Source organism: Pteropus medius, unplaced genomic scaffold, assembly GCF_902729225.1.
Source record: "Pteropus medius unplaced genomic scaffold, Ma_sr-lr_union100, whole genome shotgun sequence".
NCBI lineage: Eukaryota > Metazoa > Chordata > Mammalia > Chiroptera > Pteropodidae > Pteropus > Pteropus medius.
Window position 1 is genome coordinate 3,427,848 of NW_024340700.1, and position 17,996 is coordinate 3,445,843.

The window sequence follows — 17,996 nt, forward strand, 5'->3', positions numbered from 1 at the left end:
AGATTTCTCATGTAAGACCTTTTTTGAAACCTTAAATCTTGAGTTCAAAGTCCTCACTTGATATCTTGACAATAGCTTTCAGGGCCATCAACACGAGAATAAACACATTTCTTCTCTTTCAAGCTACAGAATCATATTCTCTTTATATCTGTTAACACACTTTTTCAAAAGAAAATAACTTTGTTTTTCTTTAAAAAGAAAACTTTTTTATTTAATTCTACTGAGACATGAGAACAAAAGACTTCCAACTTAATGTCATATCTTAATTCTCTGAGAATAAGGAAGGAAAATAGAGAAACTGAAGTGGAAACAGGCAACGTAAAAAATCCGCTCGGTTGAAGTTCAGGGGCTTTCGTAGTGCGCACCCTGGCCTCGCATCAGAGGGCTGCGGAGGTGTTAGAGCCATCCCCTCGTCATCGAGGAGGACTCAGGCTTCCATTTTAGATGTCATTAGGAGGGACAGTTCCATGTTTTACTTTCTCGGTTAATGTCAATCCAATAACATCACAACCATGTTAATTCAATAGGGGTTCCAGTGAAAAAAATAATTATTTCCTAATAGCTGTGATTACTGTCCAAGGCGAGAGAGCTAATTAATTTATCCCCAAATGATCGATCAACTATACGTATATGCATAAACTCAATCAACAAAGTTTGATGTTATTATTAATCGTATCTATGAAAAATTTACTACTTAATATATTCTATACTGCAAAAATTCTAACATTCATAGTAGATGAGCATACTCTAGCCTGTTTTATTTCAAGCTTTGGCATGCGCGCCCTGAAGGAACACCGTGGTAAGCCAGCAGTCAGTAGCCACCATGACTGACTACCAAAACCTCTACAGTCACCAGATGGGCTCTACCCATGCCGAGGTACCCATGTCTTCTAATATCTTCAATAGTTCTTCTATTTGTGATTTTACAGTGTCAACAGAAAGGCTATCTTGGAAAAACAAACTCACAAAATGTGATGAGAATTATATATCCTCAATTATACATTTATCTGAATATATTAAAAGAATAAAAATAACACGCTCACGTAGTTGTGTTTCAATGTCTAATCTTTCTTCACTATGCAGTTTGTAAAACATTCAGCTGGATGTGGCTTTAAGTCCTTTCTGGGACGTGGGATGAGAGAGGGATGAAGAGAGAGAAAAGGCAGAACCCTAGAGTCTTAAACATCCGATTCTGTTTGGTCGATGAGGACAAACTTGACCTAGGGACCTTTCAGCTCAGGGGAAAAAAAGTACTACAGCCTCGTCCTCCTTTTATGCATCTACATCCATCTGCGTACTTCTTCCCACCACTTCTAAATGATCTCAAGAAAACTATAAACACAATGATAAAACCACTTAGGAGACTATTCCCACACTACATGGGGCTTTGGTTACATATCACTAAGTAGAACTTTATCCATACAAGCTAGAGCAGAGCTTGTGGTAAAAGGAAGACTCCTTTATCAAAGAGGGGACAGTCCCCAGCATGCTGTTCCTGCTCCTGGAACACTCTTTGCCTACATAACATCTACTCATCTCTCGGGTCTATCCCTGAGTCTGGGAGCCTTCCCTACTGTCAAGACTGGGCCGAATGCCCCTTTTGCTTGGCCATTTGAATGCCCTGTCCTTTACGTGAATACTCATCACACTTGTATTTGTTCAGTATCTTCTTCCATCCTATAAGTCCCAGGGGAGTGAGTAAACATATTTATCTTGTTCAATTCCGTATTTCCTATTCCTAAAATAATGACTGATATATAATACATTCCCAATAAACATTTGATGAGTGAGGATTAAGTAAACCAGGAATTATGAAGTACTCAGTTTAATTCCTGGCACGTAGAGATGCTCGGTGCATGTTAGCTGGTGGTGTATGAGCCATCACAGACCTGTGTGGTCCTGAAGCCTAAACATGCTGCCTGTAACCCTCAGGACAACTCTTCTGCAGGCTCCAAGGTCTCTTCTGTTGAACTGACCTGGTCCATAGGCAGGATTTGATAACCTCTGGCTTCCGGAAAAGACAAAACAAATTTTAGATTGGATAAGACAGGAAGAAGGGCCCTCACTCCTGGCCGTGAGATCCTCTGCATGCTCTTTTCCCTCTCTACTTCCCATGGTACTCCGATAGTCTGCTGTGAAATAGGTCATTACTACAGCTTTTTAGCTAAATTATAGCAGCCTATTTTTAGCTGTTTTTCAGAATATACGGTATGGCCTGCAGTGTATCGCAATGTTGTATTAGCGAGCCATCGTGCAATCAGATTCCACAGTTATAGTAGGTCGGTTCCCTGAGTTAAAACTGAGCCATCTCTATTCATCATATTTGTATTTACTTTTAAACCAAACAAGAGCGTAGACCGAACTGCACTAGATGTCGTGGGGCTGCCTGAGGTGCTGCCGTACCCTGAACCCCGACCCCCTAGCCCCATTTTGTTGCTAGAAGGAATGAAATGGACCGCATTTTAGTGTTTTAAAACTTGTTTGTGATTCCAGAGGAAATAGTTGCAAAACCACCAAATGATACCTTATAGTCTTGGATTCGTAATTGAGAATTACAGTTTGGTTCAAATTTATCCTAAGTGTCACCCTTGCGACTGGCTAGTGTGTACTTTATTACGTTGAAAATGAAGTCAGGGCGACTCTGAACTTTTCGAGGTCATCAGGTGTGCTCTAAGAAGGTCCACCCAGCAGCAGCGCGAGAAGACGGGTTGCGGCCAGGTGGAAAGGGGGAGGGGCATCTGCTTGGAGGACGTGACAGGCCCAGGGAAGGGGTTCCGAGGGCCAGAACCGGAGGGGTGATAAGAATAGAGGTCCATGACCGAAAGAGCGAGGGAGAGGGTGGAGGCCCAGTACCAAGGAGTGGAGGTGACGATGTGGATCCCCGGGTGAGTGGGGGTGCGGACGGGGAGGAGAACAGAAATCTAACGATCCTACAGAAACAGAACAAAATGACTTCGCAACACGAGGAACGTGAGGGAGGAGAGACAGATCTTGACCCTGGGTGGCTGGGAACCTGGTTGTATCATTACTAAGTATGAGGGACGTGGGACAAAGAGAAAGTTTATGAGGGAAACTTATTCTTGGAAGAAACTGAACTTAATGTGCTGGCAAGATCCAGGCTATTGGGAATGTGGCTGGATTTCAGGAATGATGCTGGTGGGGCCCGCCTCGCAGACATATTGACGTGGCTCATTTGATAGACTGGTTCCTTTTGTCCCTCCGTAGATGAAACGTACTTTAAGGCCAGAGTTAGTCTTTCTTTTTAGAAGGTAGACCGCCTCACAAACAAGAACCTTTGGCTTTGTCATGGAATAGTCTGAGGCTTCGCCATTATCCGTCACCACCTTTGAGCATCTTCTGTAAAGGATGCTTTATGTAGCTCTTCTATTAAAGTCTTGGGGCTTTTAGACATCTTGGAAAGGAAATAATGGGTTCCCATGATTGAGGAAACTGGGGCCAAGAAAGTGTGGGGGAGTTGGCCAAGTTCATACAGCCAGTTTCCGTTGTACTGGTTTCTGCCCCTCCGAATTCTCCACGCTGGAAGGTGCAGGTGGGGGACACCAGGTAACTTACTGTCTCCTGTCTCTTGCACAGCTTGTTATTGACCTTCAGAAGTATTCTTTAAAACCATTTGTATTTCTTCACACTCTTGTAGTTATTTACTGTTGATACCTTTCAAAGTTCTAAGTATTTAAAATTTTGCTTTCGTCTCTACATTCTTGAGAGTCGAAGCATAGTCAGTTTATGTTCACTTCTACCAAGAACAGTCTTGGTGTTTGTCACCACACCACTCCCAGGCCCCCTTTTCCAAATAATGGTTTGTTTTAAGAATAGCATGGATTGTCAACTGTAAGGGACTGTTGGATAAAAGTTTATCTGTTGTCAGCCTTCACGGGGTCCTTCAACTCGGGCGACACTAGCTTACACTGCCCCTTCGGTAAAGCACGACAAGCTGCTCTCTCAGGGTTGGTGAGGAATCAGCCCCGGTCGAGACACCAAATAATCCCCCAGCGAGGCCTTGTTTGTGGCAGTAAGGGACACAGCGCACCGTTCGGAGCCGTCATAACAAAGGCTCATCCCATTGGTGAGCCCCGACAGACTACAGTTTAATTAAATGGTCCACGTGTGGATTCGCCTCATAGTCGCAGACACTAATGCTTTTGACTTTGGCTGTTCCTTTCCCTACTGTGTAGATGCTTTGAACCTCCGCAACCGACAGGTCATCTGCGTCACTCTCAAAGTTCTCCAGCATCTGGTCGTGTCAGCCGATATGGTGGGCGAGGCTTTGGTGCCCTACTACCGACAAATCCTCCCCATCCTGAACATCTTTAAGAATATGAATGGTGAGTCATCCCCGGAGTCAGAATGTCTTCTCAGCCCCGAAAAAGGGCCGTGGTTTGAAGCAGAGTTCATTAGCAGCACGTTTAGGGCTTATTATTGCAGATAAACCAGGATCCATTTGGAGATCTAAATAGCTTAACTCCCACTCCTTCTCTTGCTATACCTGAGGGACTCAGTAAAATTAACAATTTCATTTATTACTCCTCACACGTACAGCTTCCTTACTCAGTACAGAGGCACTGAAGCTGTTCTGTAATCTTCCAATAATTAAATTGTAAAGTTTTTAAGATAGTTTTTTGAATACATTAGTAGATTTTGAGTTTTCCCTTTCTCGTGATAGTAATTCTGCCTTTAGATGCTTCCTGTTAAAATGGCCGTTTTTATTGATTTAAGATGACTTTTTAAAGCAGTATTATTAAAATCTGGTGCAGGTAATTTGGAGACTTTTAATATATGTCCTCTCTAAAAAAGAAGTAAAAAACGGATAATTTGTAGCTACTTAGTTGATGGTGAGTACTGTTTAAAAAAACATATGTCTATGCCGATATATTTATTTTGAAAAAAATATAGATTATTTTGTAAGTTTTGGAAAGCACTGAGGAGCTCAGACGAATCTGCTTCACGTTATCGAAGGCGTTAGTGAGTTGTGCTGGTCGCTCAGCGTAAGGGGACGTTCACCTGCTCGTGGAGAGTGAGTTTCCTTTCTTGCCTCTTGAAATAATGTAAATCTGATTTTCTTTTATGTTGCTAACACGGAAGTTTCATACTTCCCACGAGCACGGTGTAAGTCAACGTTTGAAGTTAATTCCTGACAGCCATGTAAATAAGTTAGCAATTTGATGGAACACTGCATGAAAATTTTGCAACATGATCTGCTCATTGTACATATAAAAAAATAAAAAATAAAATCAAGAAACTGAGCGTATGGCAGCTCCCACCACAAATAAGTCCTCTATTTGGAATTACTGTTTTTTATATTATTCCTCAGTTTCTCTCAGGAGTCTCCTTAATCAGGCAGACTATTCGGGATGTCATAGACTCCTCAGAAAGTCTTTGGCTGTCTTTCAGTAGTAGGAGCGACTTATATGTTTAATATTAAACATAGCAAATGGGACTTCAGCTGGGCTTATGGGAGCTCATAATGGACTGAGTTGATATCCATTCTACAATATCCGAATAGCTATAGAGTTAATGTGGACGTTTAGATGAGATGTTTGCTCTTTCGGGAAATTAAAAATTGGGTATTGGTAATTAAGTAACTGAAAGTTTTAGTAACGGCATTTCTACTAAATGGAAAATACTTGTTAAATATTCTTGATTTATCATCACGTGTTTTCTGTACAGTACCATCAGATATCCGTGGAGTTACAGAATGACTCCATGCGTGCATGTTGGTCAAGTATGATAAAAGAAACCCTACGTTCGCTCATTATGTTTAGATCCTAATTAACTTGAGAGAGATAGACAGAGCTAGAGGGTATAAAGCTGAGGTTATTGGAGAAATGGAAAAATCGACCAACGGCCGCCCCCAAAAGTCTCAGAGCGAACATGTTGGAAGTAAGCGATTTGCACTTGTCTTTTCAGTAATCCTCACAGAAGCCTATGACATACATACTATGACTGTTTCCATTTTTTTCACTGTAAAAGTTGCCTCTCCGTCACTTTCCTCCTACATCCACATTTGCGTCAGCCCTTGACCGTCACCGAAGCTGGGCGCTGACAGACACACTTCCTGCCTTGCCTGGGGAGGGGTAGCTCGAGGCTACGACACTGTTCACGCTTCTGTCATCCCGCCGTAGGATGTGGAACTTAAATGTTCTCTACCTTCCTGTCTAGAGGAAGCAAAACAGTGACATTCAAAAGACACTTAGAATCTCCCTCATCCTCAGGGAAACCCGTAAAGAAGACCACGGTCACCTGCCACAAAGACGGGTCCCGCTGGGAACGCTAGACCAGCAGGCAAAAACAGCTGGTTTCTACGTCTTCTCATTATACTTTTCATTTAAATCTTTAACACACACATGTTCATATGCTTAACGAAAGAAGCGATTGGCTTTAGGACTATATCCCTACTTAGATTTTATCAAGTGGGGAATTTATGGTTTATATCGTAGCCTTAATTGGTCCCAAACGTGGCTAATTATTTTGGAACATTCTGGATGCATGCACCAGGAATTCTGCATTCAACTATTTTCTGCTTAATATCTTTCTGACATTTGAAGGGGAAAAAAATATATTAGCTTCAGCTTCATTTTCTACTTATCTTAGAAACCTGTCAGTACAATGCCAGAATGCAGTTTGCTGTATTTCCAGAGGGTCAAATTATAAAATTGGAACATTCTAGCTATGACTTAAACTATTCTTCAGAGTGGCGGTGTTACCGTAAATCAGCTCTACCAGAAGCTTGTCAATGACAATGGTATTTTCACTATAAAAATAATCTCGCTTTAATAGCATTTTAATAAATCCTGCTTTACGATTAAAGGATAGCTTATTTTCATCTTCACAGAACTATATATACTATTTAAGCAGATGTCTGTAGTAACAGATACATTTATTTACAATTAAAATTATATTAGAAATTTATAGCATGTAGCATTAGAAAAAATTTCATCCTCAATTTCAATGTGAGAACAACGTTACCCATTTGTGTCTTTTTTCTTCCCTCATTCATATTTTATGTAAATCAATGTCTTGTCAAATTTAGATTCAAATATATTTCAAGTCCCACTACAAAACCGTTTTGAGAATGAGACCGGATGTAAATGACAGACAGAAAGCAAAACGCAACAGGGAGCGTATCCCTTCGCGTGTCATGGCCGGTCCTGTCGGCATTCCCCGGAAGCACGAGCTTTCGCTTATCTCTGTCGCCTGCTCCTTTTTGCAATTTATGTCTTGTTTTTCTGTCAGTTGGACCTTCTCTGAGACGAGCAGTGACACTGAGTTGCTAGAGACGGCACAGACATTTATACGCAGTCACCCGTGGGGAGGAGCCCCAGGCCCGGGGCTTCCCAGGGCTTCCCAGGGCACCCGTGGGAAATAAGGACAGTCAGAGTGGAGCCCACGAAGCTGGCAGCAGCCATCTGTGCCCCACCTGCACTCTTATAGGTGTTAAAACTTAGATCAACTGTGTTCCAGGAGAAGGAGTATTTTTGAATTTCTATTTATGAAAAATATTTTTTCACAGGGTGTAATTAGGCTAGAGTTAAAAAATAAATAAATCTAAGGTGTGACTTGCAATGTGGAATAGAGTAACATCTTGGAGCCGGAAGGGGTGTGAACTTTGTCAAATCATATAACTTTTTGGACTTAAATTTCTCCATCTATACAAAGTAGTTGTAACGATGCCTTTTTGTAGGGTTGGCACGACACTTCGAGATAGCCCTGTCCTGTAGAGCCTGGCCTTGTCTGGATATTAAAGGAGATAGTCATTGTCATACAATATGATATACCTGTACAGTGTTCTGTACATATATTATATATTATATGCAAATACAGAAATAATGTATACATTATTATATAGCAACATAAACAGGTGAGTGAATGTACCGTGTGCCCCGGTTGGGTAATCCGCCCCCTTGGCCCTTCAGTGAGCACGTGAATGAGGCGTGGCCTCCTGGTTTTCCAGCTGTGACAATTCCCTTGTTTCACAGGATTCATCTTCCGGCTGATGGCCAAATGCCAGGTAGGTGGCCGGATAAGTTAAGGATTCTGGGATTCGTTCCAGGATAACTGGTTTTCAAATCTCTCCCTTCTTGGCATAATCTTTAAGCTCAAATACGTGACTAATGTTTTGGGGAACGTCATATTTGAAGAAGAGAAGCCTGAGTGTGACAAACAGAAGACGGGTGGGTCAGGCTCCTTATTGGAAGAGCCAAACTAGTATCTAAGCTTTGGGGCTCGTTTTCCTTAATCCTAAACGACTAATATTAGGGTCTAAAACATGCTGTCTTTCCAGTGACTGCTTTGGGGTGAGACAGAAAGAAGCGTTTCTAGAATAGCAATTTCTTCTTTCCTATGTCCTTTCGCAAATGTTATTAACGGTTACATAAAATTAAGACAATAAGAACACTCGATTTATAGCCTTCAGAGATGAAGCCGCAAAATTAACGATGCAGTGTATTGCATTTGAGAAGCAGGAGCCAATAAATGGCATCGAAATTTTTACAGCTGAAATATGGAGCTCCGCTGGCAGGTGCGGGCTGGCCAATGAGCCTGTTTTCTCCAGGAAGTCCTTATTTTTGTTCCTTTGTTCCTAACTGCACCAATAGTCCTGGCACAGGCTCTGCCTGGGATAGTTTAGAGACTCCAGGTATCAGAAACTCTCGGAGCACCATAAGTTTATGTCATGGAATATGCAAAAGTAAATGTGATTTCGATGAAATAACACGTTCCCATGTGTGTAGAAATCAAATAGTCATAGGATAGATCTTGATATCTAGGATAGATCTGAGACCTGTGCCGCTGTAGATTAATAAAAGTCCATAAAAAGGAGGTTCAATTTTCAAATTTAAGTTCAGACACATTAGAACATATAGGTAATGAGAACGCATCAAATTTACAAAATTTAGCATATTTGTTCCAGGTCCTTGACCCTGAAATTGAAATAGTTTCTAAAAAATAGAAACTACTGTTTTATGCTGATAGTCTTATAAAAGAAGTTCTAATGAGCACCTAAGCGTTCTTAGCCTGATTCCAAACCTCATACCTGTGCTTGTGATTCTTTCAAATGTTGATGAACTTTGGGGAGCTGATCGTTTACCGAAAAAAAAAAGAAACATTCGTTTTTCCGTCTTATAATTGACTTGTGTAAAGGTTCTGCGTAGAGCTTTAATTTAATTTTGGAATTAAGGTTTATTCCCTATGGGATTCTATACAATTTTGAGTCTCTGGGTTTATAGTTTAGAAATTTACTTCGAAGTTCCTTTGAAATCATTAGGTTTATGAGATTTCGAAGCATTCGAATGTTTATTCGAGGAATGAGTTTATCGAGGACAGTGTTGGAACTGCACCACGATTGCCGGGAGGTCGGCTGGAACGGTCACGTGCCCATTTCACGTCTTCGGACTGCTCTTCCGCTCAGCTTTGACCAGTCGTTCCAAGCAGAATCCTTGGATCACAGCAGAGCTGGGACGTACATGGGAGGGTTGGGTCTGCGCCTCTCTCTGATTTCCTAATCCGCAATCTGTCAGACCCACGAGGGCAGAACGTCTGTGTTGGGCTCTCTTTTTCCTGTGCAGAGTGTGGGCCACCTAGAACTAGGTGCGGAAAACGTGCCCGTGTGGCTTTTATTCCCTAATCCCGCCTGCGTGACCAGGGCTGGTCCGTTCGGTCCTGCCCCGAGTAGCTTTGTTCCGCCGTCAGGGACCCTGTTCTCCTGCCAAAGGCGCTGCCTACCCGGAAGTGGAATCTACGCCTGCAGGTCCACCTGGTCGTCTCTCTGGTCCGAACTACAGAGAACAATGTCTAACCCCCCTTTTCAAATAACGCGTTCCCCCCAAAATTACATGAAACTTTCCTTCCCTCTCAGTCTTCACTTCTCCAAGTTCAGTGTTCCTTCTTCTTCCAAGCGCTCTTTATAAGCACAGCTCCCAGAGCTTGAAAAGGTCAGGGTTTGGGGCGGGAGCACCCGCGTGTGTGAGGACCCTGATGCTGTGCAGGGAGCTAAGGCAGCAGCCTGGGGACAGACGGTCCTGGGAAAAGCCAGGGCTTCTGGACCGTCGCTGGACGCCCCTCTCACGTGCCGTCGGCCCATAAGATGACCTTATTTTTAGGAAATTTACAAATACATACTAACTAAACTTCCTCTTTACTCAGACTGCTTCGTTCAAGCTTGTTTTCACCCTAAATTCACTTGCAAGGCCGTGTCGGCCGCAGGAACACGTGGAAGTTGCTTGTGTCTGTTCTCGCTGTTGGCAGCCCTGGTCGCGTCAGCCCAGAGGGAAGGTCTCTTCCAGAGCTGTCTGTCCAGACCTGGAAACACATGACCTGGTAGGGTGATGACCACAAGAACTGGAATCCAGTTCCCAAGGCTGTGCACTGGCATCCTGGGGCTCTTGTAACAAGTCACCCTGGACTGGGGCCTTAAATGACAGAAATGTGTTCTTTCGCAGTCTTGAAGGCCGGAAGTCCAAGGTCAAGAGGCCGGCAGGAGCCTGTTCCCCGCCTCTCTCCCTGCTTTGGTGGCTGTCCTTGGCTTGGGGCTGCACCCCTCCCATCTCTGCCCCCACCTCCTCGTGGCATTTTCCCCTGTGTGTCTGTCTCTTCTTTATAACGACACCAGTGCATACGAGGATTAATTAAGGGCCCACCGCACCCCAATACGAGCTCACCTTGTCCTTACTCATTACCCCAATTCCGAATGTTGGCCACATTGGGAAGTTCTAGAAAGGACATGAATTTGGGGATGCCGTTCAACCAAGGACAGGCCGTGTGACGCTCGCATAGGCGTGTGGTGATCAAAGCGCGTGACCAATGAAGCGAGAGGTTTGGCGCGTCTTCACCCGCCGTCGCTGCTGGAAATGGACTCTCTCCACGAAACCTCGTGACACCCCCTCTTCCAACAGCAGGAGGCCCTGCTGCTTTTCCTTTCAGGAGGAAGGGCTTCTTTAGTTGAGAAAGGGGAAGAGTCGGGTACGTTTCGAGTAGAGGGGACGGCAGGGAATGGGTAACGCTGTGCACTGGAGAGGTGAGCAAACGCCTTCTCAGCTGCAGGTGCTGCCCCAGACGCCCCGCAGACACCCGCAGACACCCCGCGAATGCCCACAAACACCCCGCGGACACCTGCTGACAGCCCGCGGATGCCCCACAGACACCAACAGACACCCTCAGACACCTGCAGACACCCGCCAGACACCCGCATGCCCACAAACACCACGGACACCTCACGGATGCCACAGTTACACACCAACAGACGCCCTACAGGAGACCTGCAGACACCCCACGAGTGCCCTGAACACCCCAGGACACCTCTGGACGCCCGGACCCCACAGACACCAGCAGACACCCACGGACACCGACACCCACAGACACCCCCACAGACACCCTGCAGACACCCCACAGGACACCCACAGACACCCGCAGACACCCCACAGACACCCCGTGGACACCGGGGGGCACTGCTGCCATCAGTCTTCCGGAAGACCCTCGCGGGCCACTCAGGGCGATGGACTGTGTCTCCTGTGCCTGTCCCTGCCCAACCAGCTGGGCAAGAGGGTCAGGCCACTTGGTGCCTGAATGAGGTTTGGACCAACGCGTAGTTCACCTGGTGGGAAGTATGGAGGGAATGACAAGTGTAAAAACAAGGAATGAGAGAGCGTTTGAGAGCAAAGGCTCTGGCATCAGGGTTCCGGGGTCTGGGTCCAGCTGTGTGACCAGCTCCATGGCCTTTGATGGGTTCCATAACTACTCTGTGCCTGAGTCTCCTTAACTTAGGTGGTCGAGAGGGATGAAGAGAGCCCGTCGGCCTGCAGAGAGCTGCGCGGGTGGCCGTGGGTGAGGGAACGTGCGCGAAATCGATTCGCGGAACCGCCGGTGTCAGGTCAAGGTTAGAAAAGTCTGTTGTCTGCGTCACGGGGTGGGCTGCATGTATGTGGTTTCGTGTAGTCCTTTCGGGATAATTAAGTGACCTCTGTGAGAATAAATCTGGTCATTTACTAAGGCGATTAGATGCCACATAAACCTTCAAGAGTCCGTCGCTTTTTTGATGCCGGCAGTGTGCGGTGCGATGCGGGGGCGTCTCTGTCCTCACAGAGATGTTCCCGAGCAGGCGCACTGTCCCATCCAGCCCCGCTCTCCCTGGAGGAGCTCGCACTCTTCCCTTCACTTCAGAAGAGAGTCGAGGTGTCGGTCGGTCTCATCGCGAGGCCCGTGGAGAGCTGTGCCAGGAGCTGCGGCCGTGGCGGGTTCCTGGTCCCAAGCCTCCTTCCCGGCCGGACGCTGCCTCCGGCTTTCGAATGGCCCTTCTAAGTGCAGTTTGTCTGTGCGACTCTTTGCAGAGCTTAGCGTCCAGGTTTCGTCCTGGGCATCCTGGGGCCGTGTGCGTTGGCCACGTCCCTCCGGTTTCGCCCTGTGCTGTCGTGACCAGACTGTCGGAGGACCCCTGCAGTGCGGACAGGTGCCAGGCGCCTCTCCGTGTTCCCCGATCATGGCAGCTCCGGCGTGTCATGGGTAAACCTCATCTGTCAATTCTACGCTGCAGGAAAAGGGCCACCTGCGTGGACGCGAAGGCCTGCGGTGGGGATGGAGCTGCCGGCTGTGTCCCCACTGCCTGCTCGTTGGGAGGGGCCACGTGGCCCACACCTCCGGTTCTGGGCTTCAAGCGACCAAACCAAACGCAGCCTGGAGATCCTCACGGGGTAACACCGATCTCTATCTCCAGAATTAAACTCGAAAGGTCGCGTCCTCTCGGGCCCTTGGTCCATCCCGCCCCCACGCGCAGGACACACCGCTGTCTCCTCTCGGGCCGTGTGGCGATTCTGTTTCCTGTGTCTGTCTCCACAACTGGCCCGGGAGAGGGTGGGGACACCTGGCGATTGGTTGGCAAAGCCACGTTTGAAATGTGCACTTTGTTACCCCCGCCCCCAACCGCTGCCCGAAAAGCATCTCCAGACACAGGGACTGCCCGTCCCTGACCAGAAGCATCCCCACTGCTGGCTGGAGAAGGGCACGTTTGCCAACGGGAGCTTCCCCACAGCTCAGCCAAGGCCTGTAACGTGCCTGGAGGAACCTGCAGAACACGCTGCAGTGTGTTTAAAGCTCGAGACGGGCCCCGGATGAGTGCGCGAGCGGATTTTCACCCGGGAGAAAACCGCGTCCTGTTCTATTTATGCGCCAGAAAGTTTTACGTAACCTGGGCAAGAAAGCAAATAGTGATTTCTCAAGTCTTCATTTAAAGAGGCTCCTGCATTCGGTCAGATCCTAATTTGTATTTTTCGATCACCTAAAATGTCACCTGTCCTGGACTGGCCTGTAACTAGTCTCGCTCTCGTTTTCCTTTCTATGCAAATCTTCTGTGAAGGCCAACAAGGGACTTCCTGGAGGTCTCTCCGCAGACATGGCAGGGAAATTAAGAGTGTCACCAGGTGTAACCGTTATGTCGAATCGTCACTATTCACGACATAATTGAAAGGCGAGTTCAGCGGGGCTGGAGACGAGTAGTAAGCTTTGTTTCAGTGGGGAGCCTTTCCTAACTGTTCTCCTCACCCCCGTCACACACCCGATGCTGGCGCTTAGAATCACTTCTTTAACCGACTGATCAAACTCCACCCGTGATTTACCCTCAGGCACTCTCCCCCTCCCTCCCCCAGCTCAGGTCTGCTCCTGAGGGAAGCTGGCTCTGGGAGAAGGGGGTGCTGGGCTGCACCTCTATTTCTCGGCCACAGAAGTTATTATTCCACCCCCAACCTTGACCAGCCCGGCTCTGTCCCCCAGTGCCGTCAGGGTCGGGGAGGCGGGCGGCAGGGAGAGGGGATGTTCCTTGTCCTGGTGTTATCCTGAGCTGGCATTACAATCCCTGGGCCTGGCCGGCGCCTCAGGCCGGTCAGCTGGTGTGGAGCATGCCGAGGGCTCCCCAGTGACCCCCACCAGGACAGGGCTCTGCGTTCTGGCTGTCTTGTGTTCAGGACCTCCCTTCCCTTCGCTGTGGGGACCCCTTTGGGGCTCTGCAGATGGTTCTCCATCCGAGTGGGACTGGAGCCAAGCCTGGGGCAGCGGGCGCCCTCAGAGAACCCCCTTCCTGTCTTCGTCACCTGCGGGGTCTCTCCTCTGTCCGGCTGTGGAGCCGGTCCTCCGAAACTGCCACAGTCACGCTGCCGATGACACGCCGGCCCCACACTCACCTCGGCCCCACCGGTCACATAAGGCGGAGAGCCCATTAGAACCCCCTGCCACACCGATTTCGCTGTACTCGAGCCAGACACAAAACAGCGAGAAGAATGTTCTACTTAGTATGAGATCAACTTCCCATTTCTATTTTCTTCCTCAAAAATCTATATTTTTCGCGTTGACAGAATGGCATGTATGCATTTCAGCATAAGCTTAACCACCGATGAAAGAGGAACCGAACAATCCAGTGGACAGATTTCCTTAGAAAAACTACAAATATTGGTCTTTCTGTGCTCGCCTGCTTTCTGTGTCATAGTCTCGTGTGCATCTCGAATTAATGTTTCAAGTAATAAAGGAAGAAGTAATGGTGGCAACGCTATTATGACGAAGTTCTGTTTGGCTCCTTCCAAGATCAATTTACTTTTTTCCCCTTTAAATACAGTACTTTAATGTGAAAATCTCATGAGCCTATTTACGTTCATTTTGAGGTGGCAGTGAACGAAAACATGACTTTCCATTAAGTGACTTAGATGTTGCCTGCCTATCACAGCTCTGCCTCTGCTCCCCGCCCGAATGAACCTCATTTTATTTTGAAATTTATTTCTTGAGCCTTGAAGTTATCTTTATCACACACTAAAAACACTAAATAATGATACGATATGAACATTTTGAAAAACAGGAATGCAGTCGGGCCGTAATAACAGGAAAATTGCCCGTGATTCTCCTTCGTTTTCAGCTTGAGGCCAGTGGGGTATTCATTTATGCACGTCAGGGGTTTTGAGGAGTTTGTGGTTCCTCTAACAGAAACCACTGGATATTCTCCGTATTTGTGTCAGTGTGTTTATATGCTGTAAATACGGTACGTAACCACCTAACCGGGTGACTGAGACGCAGTTATGTCCGGAAGCGGTGGGATGTGCTGTTCTTTCAGAGTTTCTCATAGCCTGTGGCTACAGAAAGATAACATTGAAAGAAAGCCACGCGATACTTGTGTTTGTGTGGCGACCAACACAAATTGCTAAAACTACTTCTCTTAGAAGTTTAGGTGATGGTAGAATGAGGAGAAAGAATGCAATTCCAGGCCCGTCAGAACTTTCTCCCAAGCCCACCTTTCTTCATATGCTGCCCGTCCTGGGGCCCGAGGCCTTCTTGCTGGCATCTGAGGCCGGTCTCACGGCCTCCAGCAAGACAGATGCTCCAGCGAACTCCAAAAGCCTCAGGGAGACGGTGGTTGCCTAGCTATTGGAGGGATTCATGGAGAGGACCATACAGCACATCATTCGCCGATTCGTTGAAAAAAGATCTGAGTGCTTACGATGGGCCGACACAGCAAAGCCTCCAAAAATCCTTAAAAGAGCGAATGCATGCTTCACACAGCCACCTTCCACTTGCCGAATGCACCAAAGGCTTCTGGCAGCCTTAACCTGCACGCCCGAATCCGTGTGTACCCCCGCGGGAGGCCCGAGCAGAAAGGGAGGGCTCCACCGCCCTCAGGGGAAAAGCAGGCGGAGGCTCCTTCCACCCTCGCCTGTTTTCCGCTCTCTTTAGTAACCTGGCCCTGCGGTCAGGGCACACAGTTGCCAGAGCGGAATCCAGATTTGGCGGCAGACTTTCGAGGCTGTTCAATGAGAAGATCGATCCCAATGCTTAATGCATTTTCTCAGCAAATGAAATGGTGAAGAAACGTGACATAGTTTTAGACTGACCTCCATAACCGTGACCTTGTAGAAAAATGGGACCGCCAGCTTCCCTAGTCCTACCGACACACTAGTCATTCCTGGGAGGACCCTGCGGAGAATCCTCCTGAGGGCATCCTGATCAACAGGTTTCTTTTATTTAATGTCCCGAAGGGAATGGAAGTTCCATCGATCGACTGTAACTATTATTATATGCTGTCAGATCAAAGCAGCTATTGGTGTCTTCTCCACCAACTCATATTCATTATGAAGCAAAAACGTTTCCATATCGTCAATTTCTACTGTGGAGTAGTGATCAATAATAGCCTGAGAAAAACTCTGAGCACAGAAAACTAGCAGCGAGTTCACCTGACTTAACGCATCAAACACAGAGTGTAGCTAACGCTCTAATGGAGCGCCACCCTTTTTTGTCAGAAGACATTCTAACGTATATATATTTTTTAATCCAGCAGCATTTCTTTTCATAAGTACTGAGAAAAACGACATACATAGTATGGTCACCTTGTGGACCAGGTCTTCCTAGAAGAAAGTTTTCCCTTAAGAACATTTCAAAAAATGTTCGAAAGCTTCTCACCGTATTTTGTCAAATCTAAGATGTAATCAGGAGTTAAAGTTACTTTATATTTTATGAGAAAAAAGAAAATATCGCCAACTAAACTATGACACATTATCAACATCCTTTTTAAGAAACGTAAAAAATGTGACTTAATGAAATGTACTGAGTCTAACTCGACTGGCTGAGCAAAGAAAGCATCAACTGTCCCTCAAATAGAAAATAAATCATCACAAATGGAGCGAACACCACGCCCCGTCCACTCTGTCTTTGGGATTTGCCTAGTCACCTAACCACATCCCCACAACTGTCATGTAAAGCAAGTATTATGACCCGCATGTGGAAAAGAGATTCAACTCACATTGTAATGCTTTGCCCAAGTCGCTCAGGAGCAGTCAAGATTCAAATCTAAATCAGTTTGATTTAAAATATATTTGTTTTGTTTTCTAAAAAGGTTAGAATCTCTCCTTTTCCTGCTTATGATTTCTTGGCCATTGTGTTACCCATTTCTTGGGGATGGACCAAGACGATCAAGGGAGAAGAGGCCAGGCCAAAGACTGTATTTCCGAATATTTGGTATGTTATCAAATTAACTTCCATCGAAAAGTTATAGCTAAATGAAATAACTAGGATCTTCGTGACCATGGGTGTTCACACATATTTTACAAAATAAAGAAATTATTTGGGATACCTCAATGGATGCAAAAATAGATACGCTCAATTTCTATACAGTGTTCTCTACAAAACACTGCAAAACAGTGGTCTGTAAATTTACTCTGCTGTGGCTTCGCTCTTCACCAAACTTAATTATTGCTTGATCTCAAAAAGACCCACTTTTCAAAATAATGAATTTGAAATTATAGCCATAAATAAATAGTAGAACTTTAGTTCTTCTTTATGAAAGTAGAACAAAATAGCGACACGTTATAATAAAATTAGGAAAGTAAAATAAAATAGGTATTATGAGAACAGAGTAAAACAATTCAGTGACCCCATGATGGATTAAATATACTGTAGTAACTAAACTATATTTGCAACTGATGCCTAATAATTTTTTCAGTCATAATTTCTTGTTTGATGAATTTGGATTGTGTTTTATTGTGATGTTTGATGTTTATTTCAGAATTACTTAATGGGGAAAGTTAAAATAATAACTTCCGTGTGATTACTTGGGAAAAATTTTAATAAGATGGAGCAGGTTTAAACCTTACTTTTAGGTAACTTAATTTGTACCATGTTTTTGTTTTCAGACATAATTCTTTAAGAAAAGACCACGCGTTTTAGGTGGAATAGTTCACAATCCTTTTATTCTAAGTAATCACATAGTTCCCTCAATAAGTCTTCCAAATAACAATAGGTATATAGATTAAAACTTGCTCTTGCCATTTTTTTCTTCGTTTATTTAGCTAAATCAATATTTTGAGTTAAGCACAGTTGTAGATTACAGAGAGAACAATGTTCTCCTAATTTTAATAATAATGCAGATGTTCTTATACTATCTATGAAGTGATCGAAAATGTGACCTTTATCCACATTTATTAATGTATCATGGAGAAGCCCGTCTATGAACCTATTTCTGA

At 45.5% G+C, this 17,996-nt stretch overlaps 1 protein-coding gene across 1 annotated transcript in view; it reads left to right on the forward strand.

The window, feature by feature from the left end:
• Positions 1-17,996, forward strand: part of PACRG (parkin coregulated) — a 432,037-nt gene that overhangs the window by 237,957 nt on the left and 176,084 nt on the right. Inside the window, exon 4 of the mRNA XM_039881247.1 lies at positions 4,194-4,343. Coding sequence (XP_039737181.1) covers positions 4,194-4,343 — 150 coding nt within the window. The remainder of the gene's footprint in view (positions 1-4,193; positions 4,344-17,996) is intronic.